Source organism: Sinocyclocheilus anshuiensis, unplaced genomic scaffold, assembly GCF_001515605.1.
Source record: "Sinocyclocheilus anshuiensis isolate Anshui unplaced genomic scaffold, SAMN03320099.WGS_v1.1 scaffold1040, whole genome shotgun sequence".
Lineage (NCBI taxonomy): Eukaryota > Metazoa > Chordata > Actinopteri > Cypriniformes > Cyprinidae > Sinocyclocheilus > Sinocyclocheilus anshuiensis.
Window position 1 is genome coordinate 51303 of NW_015551050.1, and position 10118 is coordinate 61420.

The 10118-nt window shown below is 35.1% G+C and overlaps 2 protein-coding genes across 2 annotated transcripts in view; both read right to left on the reverse strand.

The window, feature by feature from the left end:
* Positions 1-5875: 5875 nt before the first annotated feature.
* On the reverse strand, positions 5876-8866 carry LOC107661927 (rano class II histocompatibility antigen, A beta chain-like). Its single transcript, XM_016451723.1, has 5 exons — positions 8851-8866; positions 7288-7554; positions 6740-7021; positions 5999-6112; positions 5876-5901 (listed from the first exon to the last, which is right to left on the reverse strand). The coding sequence occupies exons 1-5, from the start codon at positions 8864-8866 to the stop codon at positions 5876-5878; spliced, it is 705 nt and encodes a 234-aa protein (XP_016307209.1).
* A 745-nt stretch (positions 8867-9611) lies between these two features.
* The window catches only part of LOC107661925 (HLA class II histocompatibility antigen, DP alpha 1 chain-like), a 7809-nt gene continuing 7302 nt past the window's right edge, over positions 9612-10118 (reverse strand). Inside the window, exon 4 of the mRNA XM_016451720.1 lies at positions 9612-9829. Within this exon, the coding sequence (XP_016307206.1) occupies positions 9708-9829 (122 nt within the window). The 3' untranslated portion in view covers positions 9612-9707. The remainder of the gene's footprint in view (positions 9830-10118) is intronic.

The window sequence follows — 10118 nt, forward strand, 5'->3', positions numbered from 1 at the left end:
TTTCTGAGTGCTCAGCCCGCCTGTGGATGAAATCCTAGAAATGCTCCTGTATAGCGCTATGACCCAGCACCCAAAATACTATCAAAACACTCCAACGCAGCCTCCATTCTTCGCAAAAGATGGATAAAAAGGTGCACATGAAACAAAAACCTTGAAAAAATTATATACGACCCCACCAAATCACAGAGATGCCGATTCGCACGGGACTAATATTACCACAGGACCTCGGTGTTCGACGAAATACAGTAGGTCATTTGCGGGGGAATTTTTACTTTACAAATTACAGACATGGCCGATTCACACGGGATTAAGATCGCAGACAACCTCCGCAATTATTACAAATGACTGGAGGTCACCAGGTAATACTAATCCCGTGCGAATAGGGCTTAATAGTGTTGGTTACACACAAAAATATCAATGATATCTTTAAATAGTGTAAATAGTAAACCAATATCTATGTGGTCGGTGAAATCACGTCCACCTATACAGTAGGTGGACAACCAAAATGACTACTAGCGTCGCGTGTACCGCCGCCGCAGGGCCACGGCGTTAAAACTGCAAGTCAGTCGCGTGTTAAAGTCGTTCACGAAACTACCACCATGTGGCGCAAAGGGACAGTTTGCAAACTGACTGGAATTATATTTTGTTGTGTAAACGGAGATCAAATAATGAAATAAAACAACAATAACATGTTACATTATAACATCCTTAAAAATCTTTAGAAATTTTATTTTAAATTAATTTTTAGAAAGTTAATTTCAAAACGTGGGATAGTCATAGGCTGCAGCCTAACGCATCACAAATTAATAAATAAATACATTTACACAAAGGCTCTTACTGCATGTTGTTATTAAACAGTCATTATGAAAACCATTAAAACTACACAATTTTCTTATGTTGTATTAAGGGGCTTTCATTTCAGCCTAATGAAAGTTTTTGAACGAAAAATCCTGACCTCGGCCGTTGGTCCTCTGTACAAGGCTGCACGTTAATGAGACTTTATTCGCGTCGCAATTTACTCCGACTTCGCACCATAAAAAAATATAAAAAACCTTGAACAAAATGTGAGAAATCAAGAATAATAGGCTAAAACTGCGACATGGAAAACTAGAAATCGTACAAAATGTAGGATATTAACTTGGAATGTTTAGAATACATTTAAGGAGGTGTGCATTATGCCATAAAAAAATAAAACGATTGAAAAGGTGGCTTATTGTTGCGTGTTATAGGCTAGGCCTAGTTCTAACACATATTTTGGCACTATAGTCACATTAATGTCACAAATTATGAAAGGCTTGAAACTTACATTTAATAATTCGCTGATGTTTTTCAGCACGTCTCGCATACTTGTTCGTTATATCTAGCTTTTTTTTAACACATTTTATTCCCGTATACAGAGCCCATGACGTGCCGAACATTAAGTGAAATTTTTTTATCCTTCCTTTGTATTAATTAAAACGGGATAGCGGCAGACAGCCGAGTTGGTCACGTTTGATCAATTTAGCCTTCTCAAATCATCACGACTTGCTTAAAATAAAATCTGTAGATATAGAACACTTAAAGCAATTACAATGTTAGTTTAAACATTTAAAAGTGCACTGTTAGGCGTATATCTAAGCGTTTGTGCGGAGAGTGGAAGCTGAAGCGCGCTTATTAATGCACGGAGGCGCCAGCGCGATCACTTCATTCTGTTCGTCATAACAGTGGAAACAACTTGAAGAACGCCGTCATTTTTGCTCATACAGATAAGACTAATATTTCATTCGGCACTGTAAATGGTGCACCCTTATTTTTGTGTGCACTCACAATATCAACAAAACTCTGTGCTTTTGTAAACGACTTAAAAAAGTCGTAGTTGTTATTACGGCAAAAAAGTGTTTTTGTTCCGTTAATCATTTTTATGTGAGGTTGAAAAATAAACGGTGCTATTATCATCGGTGCTATAAGTCAGTTTAGCTGTAGGCTATTCATCAAAAGGAGCATCAGAAAGCAGCGTGCTCAGTCCAGTTCATTATGAAAAAATATATATATATATTAGGCCTATATAAGATCAGCATTTGAACACTATAATAAACACACAAGAATTATCTGCATGATGCCACTGTTATTTTTATAATTGCAAAGTGAGATGAATGAAGAGCACGTCTGTCTTGCTTGCGCAGACACACAATGTTTATCAAGTTAATCCATGGTCCAGTGGTAGAAGCTAGTCAGTGATTTCTGCGACACAGGTTCAAATCCCGGATCGTGGTGTTTTTAACATTTTTTTACGCTGCAGTCGTTTTGTCAATACAAATGTTAAAATATGTTGCAGTAATAAGAAACTGTCCCCGAGACTTGATGTAGGCCTAATAATTTTTAGTTTCATTATTGGGAAATTCCAGCGTTACTGACGTGACATTCGCAGTCAAAACCTGAACTATAAATTCTCACAGAATGTATTCATTACCAATATATTGAACCATCTCTTTATGTTTTTCTAAATCCCAGAGTCCAGACATCAGAAAAGTATCCGTCTATGAACGTGTTTTATAGGCTATTTTAGATTTGGGAAATAGGCTACACATGCATTAGGCTAGGACGTGAAAATAAATAAATAAATAATAAAAGACACGAGTCATGTACAATCATGCAAGTGTATCAGTTTATTTTGTGCCGTGTAACTTTGCACTTACTTTGTAAATAGTTAACTAGTGGTGAAATTATGGGCTGTTGTTAAATGCTAATACTAGTTGTTTGTTTGTTTTGTAGAAGAACTCTTTTTGTTTTCTTCTTTATCCTGAATGCCTCATCAATGGACTAAGAAATAACTCAATCTGTGCTCATCGTTGGGACAAATCAACATCAAAGAATTGCAACGCACTTTATGTTTTATGGAAGCTCGGATTGCCGATTGGTTGTGATACTCTTGCTATCGGACGATTGGATTTTTTTCACCTTCTATCATCATCAAGGACTTCGGTATTCGGATTCACCCTTACGAAAAAGAAGTTTATTCAAGTGTGCTATTAGTGTACTTCTTTTAAACTAAAAATAGGAAAGTATACTTTGTCTACTTTTTATGTACTTCTCAGAAATGGGGTTTATGTACTTCTCAGAAATATACTTAAAATTACATTTAAGTATACTTGACTTATACTTAGAAAAAGTCTAAATATATTTTAGCTATACTTGTGTTCCTAGAATCCGTGTTTTCATTGTTATACTGTAGGGGGCGCTAGTACACATCTTCTGTGCAGAATTTCCAAAAACACAAGTGAAGAAGAAACCGAAACAATAGATACTTCCACATGTAATCTAACACAATCATCAGACATAAAACAGCATCAAAACTGTGTAACGTTGATGTAATGTCAACCAATCAAGAGGTAATAATGACTGTCAAGCTTTGGGGTGTTGATCAACTTTATCTACGTTTTGATTATCGTTCTGAATCCAATTTATAGTCTTTTTTCAGCTTTTTGTTCAAAATGTTGTTTATTTCTTTATTTTTTCATTTATGAAACTTACCCACATTCAAGTGTTTAAAAAAAGAACTCATGAAGCTAGAATAAAATGTTTTTGTTTACAAGCAGATACCCTGTTCTTTCTTTTGGTGTTTATATGTTCAGATATTTATATAACAAAATATATGCTAATTAATACCTAAATAGGGAAATAGTAGTATATTTAAAGTATGATGTAAAGTGCACTTAAAGAAAACTTACGAGTATACTTGCAGTATAAAACTACTAAACTAGTAGTTTACTGAGACTATACTTCAAAGTGTACTAAAAATGCTACTACAAGTATTTAATTAGTAAACTATCAGTATACCTATAAGTTCACTTTTAGTATAGTTGCAGTACAAACTAAACATTTTGATGTAAACTAGTTGTGTACTCAAAGTTTACTACTGTCAGGGCTCGCAAAATTTCAAAATCCCTGGTTGCCCTTCGGGCAAAACGGTCGTCCATAAAATGCATTGCTGTTCTGTTGTAAGTAATCTTAAAGATTCCTAAATGCATCTACTTTCGGAAGGCCAAATAAAGTGCTTTTGCTTTCGCCTAGAAACACACAGCGTCTCCCTGACATGCTGCTTCAACACTAACTGCGGTTACTGAAACCACGCCTTCTTTCTTTGCGTGCACATTTGGGTGCATTATGCAAATATTTCCACATAGTGAGGTAGATATGTGGGGGCGTGTTAGAACGAGCCGTTTTACGGGGGCGTGGCAGAGTCTTAACTTTGATAAAGAATATCTCTTTGGTTCTGAGACTTTAGTCTTTGCAACTTCAGGGATCTTATCTATGCACAATCAGCTTGTAACACTCCAAAGAGAAAGGAAAACTTGAAATCGCATCATATGACCCCTTTAAGTATACTTACTAAAATAAACTTGAAGTATACTACTTTTTGGTAAGGGTCAGTGCATGCTTCGGCTTAGAGACGAGTATTTATTCAACCAGATATGTTTTTGTTTTGTCCTTTATTTTGATAAATGATAAACGCAACGGGTTGTTTTGCACTCAAAACAGACTTTATTGACTGTTTTTCATGCATATGCTGTAGTGATCTGTGTATTGCCTTTATTTTATGTGAACACTTTGTAATGGCCTACTGTGTTTTGTGTCGTTTTCAGTTGAGGGACCCTCCCCTAAATTTTTTGTGATTTTGCCCTTTTGAAGTTTCACTGGGACAGTTACAATGTTTACCTTTGTTGTATATTTCAATGCAAGATCAAAGTAAATAGTACATTACTGTGTACAAATACAAGAGATGAACTCAGCAAGAACAATACATCAGACATCACATACATCACTGTTAACGTTGAATAAGATCGTATACTCAAATATGATCTTTTATTCATATAATGCTTACAAAAAAAAGAAAGAAAAAAGTATCAGACTTTGTGCTATATTTCTATCGTTGTTATTTTTCTTCTTTTACATTTTAGAAATGTAAAACATTAGTTAAATGATTATGGAAGTTAGGATTGTGTATGATAGTTGTGTCATGAAGGATAAATTGACTACTTGCACAACTACTGTTCTACTTATGGCTCAGGTGTTTCCAGTATAGTGTACTGTACATACAGACAGTTACTCATGAGAACACAGCTTATTACGATTTCTTTTAGGGTTGTTTTAAACATTGAATAATGTTCTCTGTGTTATTATTATTATTATTATATATATATATATTTTTCAAATTTCAAATCTGCCCAACTTTTCTTATATACGTATATAATATTTGTTTCTGAATAATAAATAATGATTTATTGATTATATTTCATACTTGTTTTCATGTTTTCATTTACAAATGAATTTGACTAAAAAACATATAAAATAGTTGAATGAATTTAATGATAAAACATCTTCAATCTTAAACGGCAACACTGGCAGTGCTACTAATCTGAATATTTAGAAAATTGGCATAGACAGTTATTCTACTACACATAAATCACACAGAATAGTTATTAAAACGTTGTTTGTGAAAGCAGTGATGCCGTGTGCATGCATCTTGACTGTTTGCATTCAGCACATGTGTGTGTATGTGTGCAGGCGTGTTGTGTTTCTTTACAAAGTTTACTTTAGTCGATCCGTGTTGTTTTGATAACATTGTTCTCTGTATGCAAAACTATTGCATAAACATAACCTGAGTGTGTCAGATAAGAGAGACAGAAAATGTCCCCAGGACCAGGATCGAAAACCACAGGTGATTACAATTTACAGCATATTGAAAACATACATAACTGGAAACTAATAAGCTGTGATCATGTCACAAAGCTCTGTGCAAATTGTACATTTTTCATTATTTGTCCCCCATAATTAAGAATGAAAATATGTATAATTAATCAAAGTGAGTTATCAAAATTGAATGAGCAGTCTACCATCATTGCTGAGGTACTAGGATCCTTCCTGTCAAAGAAAAAAAAAAGATTAACACGTTACATGCGTGTACAAGGATGATGTACACTGTATAATATGAATCTGAGTTATTCTCATCTCCACATACCTGTTGATTTCTTCTTGAAGTAAATGAGTCCAGTAGCTGTGATGATGATTCCCAGCACCAGACCAGAGGCTCCAATAGCAACTTTATTCCTCTCATACTCAAGGAGAGACGGATCTGTGGAGTACAGCATGTCAAATATCATATGTTCAATTATGCTTACCACAAACACAGTTATAATATGACAGTAGCCCCCGGTTTCACAGACAAGTCTTAAGCCTAGTCCCAGACTGAAAATGTAAGTCTGAGCTATTTCAGCTGAAAGAAACTTGCACTGACTGAACGTTTTGTCTCAAGAGGGACACCACTCATGTTTTTTTCTAAGGCACGTTTATAAAACTTACTTAGGCCTTGTCCACACTAATACGTTTTCGTTTGAAAACGCATCTTTTTCTCTCCGTTTTGGCCTTCCGTCCACACTGAGACGGCGTTTTTAATCAAGGAAAACTAATCCTGTCAGAAAAACTGCATGAAAACGTCTCGTGTGTATCATCTGCAGTGAGCTTTTTTGAGGATTTACGCATGCGCAGAAGGCGAGTTGAACGTTTTCTGATGTTTCAGTGTGGATGAGACACTTTTGGAAAACGCTAGTGTGGACGGAGAGCGTTTTAAAAGGAAAACGCCGTTTTCAGATGTATCCGGATTAATGTAGACGTAGCCTTAAATGTCCTAATTGAACTATGGCCTAATCCTGGCTTAATCTAAGCCCTGTCTGCGAAACCAGGCCTATGTGTCTCATCTTACCCCAGTCATAGATCATGGGTTTATTGACGCTAGCATGCTCAACCATACAGGAGACCTTCTCTCCAGATTTGGGGGTGTACTCCAGCTCAGAGTGAATTTGGTAGTACCAGTCACCATCAGCCATCTCCATAGTGGAGGTCACTTCAGAGGTCACTGGTTTACCATCTCTCAGCCAGGAAACTTTGATGTGCGGAGGATAAAATTCATATGCGCTGCACATCAACACAGCTGGATGTCTGCCACCAGCCTGTGACACTGAACTGAGCTTAACCTTTGGTTTCACTGAATCAAAGAGAGCAACATTATAAATATGCAGTCCAATGCATGTATGTGTGCGTATATTGCAGGTTGACATGAGAAATGGCATTTAAACAAAGCAGAAAAATATCAATTATTTTTACTCAAAATAGATTTAATTCTTAGATGTTAGAGTAGATCACTCATAACATTCAAAAAAATTTTCCCATTAATAATTGTTTTCCAGTTAGTATATGCTCATATAGAAATAACACAAATGTAAAAAAAAAAAAAAGTTTTGAGCCACTTACCTACTTTAACAAGGTCAGGTGTGTCCTCGCTTTTAAACAGAAATGTGCATACATTAACACCAGTTCTCTCTGTTAGCAAAAAGGGGCTATTATTCCATCCCTCTGCAACTCTCATTCCGATCTCGCTAAACCCCACAAACTTCCTCAAAGTACTGTTGAACTGTGTGAATAGAAATTTATTTAAATAAAAGCTGTCAATATACACCATGTCACTGAAATCGGGAGAGCTGTAGATGCATCTTGACCGTCTTATGTAATAGTCATCAGCTGAAAAAGAGGCAGAACAAAAATCACACTTTTGTCAGATAAATATGACAACAAGAAAACAAGAGAGGAACTTTTATAAGTTTATAAGTAATACACAGGGAAAGATGAATCTGTGGCGTACAGTCATATGTCAAATTATGCTGTCCACAAACAGTTTAAGTAATATATTATAGAGAATCCATCCTCAGAGGACAATCAAACAAGTCACTCTTCTAAAAAACATATATCATTTAAATCATTTACATCTACTACTACTAATGCAGTTATTGTTGATATGCAATTGTATTACTCTCATCTTACCACTTTTTTGCTCCAGTCCGTGCCACAAGACCAAGAAAACCGAGACGGCTGAATACACATCCTGATTGTTTTATTTTACAAAGGCACAATGTTTTGTTTTTCTTGTGAATATACACAAGTGAAAGTGAACCCCTTACAGTTCCAAATAATATCTTATTCTTATGTGTATGACTAAAAATGACAGGTAGGCTATTTTAAGTCATTTCTGAATGCACCAGAGCCTCTAGTGGGAAACATTTGTATTTGCGCCGAATGAGAGATTTCTAAAATGTACACCGTACAAATGAGAGATTTAGGTACGTTTCAGTTTCTCTTTCAATAAATTTGTTTTGGCTAGACATTTAGCCTATATGTTCATATGTATTTACGTTTAACATATATATATATATAGGGACCTACACAGTTTGCACTGTAAATGTGTGTAGCCCAAATGCAAATTGGACATACTACATCAACCATGTTGATACTATCATGTGAACCACAGTGAGTTGCTTCGCTTACTCACCATTTACGAATCCTTTCCTTATGCGTAAAGTATCCTTTGTATGCACTTCAGAACTCACCAGACTTTGTAAGTAATCTCAGGAGGTCTACTTTTCATCTACAGTTTTATGAACACTGTGAATTTGGACATTTTACTCTTTTCACATAATATTTCTTAGTCTGCTATAACAGCCATATTTGGATGCTTCCAATCAATAGTTCAGCTTCTCTTTTACTTTTTTTTACTTTTTCTATTTCCAAAGCTGGTCTCATCATCATGATTTATGCAGCAAACCCAACCAATAAGCCCCTAAATAGTTTTTCTAGTAAAAAAAAAATCTGAATCCCATACGAATTATTTTGAAATACAATGAGTTCAAATAGGTTTTGGATGCATGAGCTATTTTAATGAAAACTTGGATAACTCTTGACGTCACACATCACACAATTAAATCCAATGAAGGCACAGATTCCGCCAAAGGTTTGTCTGTTTCTTTAGTGCACTTTGCCTACGTTCTTCAACTACCATGCGTAGGTTGCAATAAAGAGCTGGGTCTAAATACAAGCAGTGAAGTTTAACGAAAAGACACAAAGCACACTGGCACAACTAACTTAATAATGACAAGATCACATCAAGAACAGAAGAAACACAATGCCTAAATACACAGAGAAACTAATTAACAGGTGCAACAGGTTATCAAACAATGAATCACCAAGGAAACTAAAACACAGGAAAATGACTGAAAATTATGACACAGAACAGAAACATGATTCAAAACCCACCAAAACAGAAAACAAACCCAGATTACCCGTTACAACACTTGTACCCATCTTTCTGTGTTCATGTTTAAAATGTCTTTTTGTCAAAGAAGAAAATACTAAGCTTCTGAATATATATGAATTACGATAATTACACTAATGTGATTTAAGATTCATTTACATCTCATTTTCAAATGTCTATATGTTATTGAGAACGTGTTTTTTAATCAATGTTATTTAAAATAATGTATGACCATGTGATGAGAGTATAGATGACTTCTTATGAATTGCAAATGTGATGTGTAAGATTTAAGAAAAATCAGTTAAAGGCTTTTTGAGCTTTATAATTACAGAATAACAAAATTTTCATTTTTGGGTGAACTATCCCTTATATACATGTTTAGTGTTACACAGTAAGTAAGGTTTATCATGCTTTGAAGTATTTGAGAGGCAATAAAATTTTGATTTAATCCAAAGGTATACCTTTAGCATCAATTGTCACTTGTCATGTAGAATGAAACTTATCTTATTTTTTATTATTGTTTTCAAAGTGCTCAGTTATAAAAACAATTAATAGATATTTTCAAAGTTTGCTTCCATGGCTTCATTAGTCAGTGACAGTTGTGTCCTTTAATGAGGAAGAACGTTCCCAAAATGACTCCCAACAGCCCAAGAGTCAGACCTACTCCACAAAACACTGCTGGACCAACACTTGGGAGGGCAACATCTACATCTGGAAAATAAATCCATGGGATAAAAGATTAACAAGTAATTTGGTCCCACTTTATATTAAGTGTGCCTAATACCTGTGTACTTATATAGTAACTAGACGTGTACGTAGTATGTAACCACAGTGCAAGTACGTATTGGTACATAGTATCTACAGCTCTAATGTTTGTGTAACTACACACATGTAACAACCCACTGAATGTTATGTGTAAGTACAAAGGTGTAACAGGACATTGGTAACAACACTTTTTGGTAATGAAAGTACAAATGTGTAACAGGACTAACAGCACTTT

Bases quoted from the DNA above. Each gene is read 5' to 3' on its own strand.
- LOC107661927 (XM_016451723.1), bottom strand. The intron at 7,022-7,287 runs GTAAGTGGCTCA...TCTTTGATTCAG, and splicing joins ACCTGACCTTGTTAAAGTAG to TGAAACCAAAGGTTAAGCTC. The intron at 6,113-6,739 runs GTAAGATGAGAC...TGTACTCCACAG, and splicing joins ACCCATGATCTATGACTGGG to ATCCGTCTCTCCTTGAGTAT.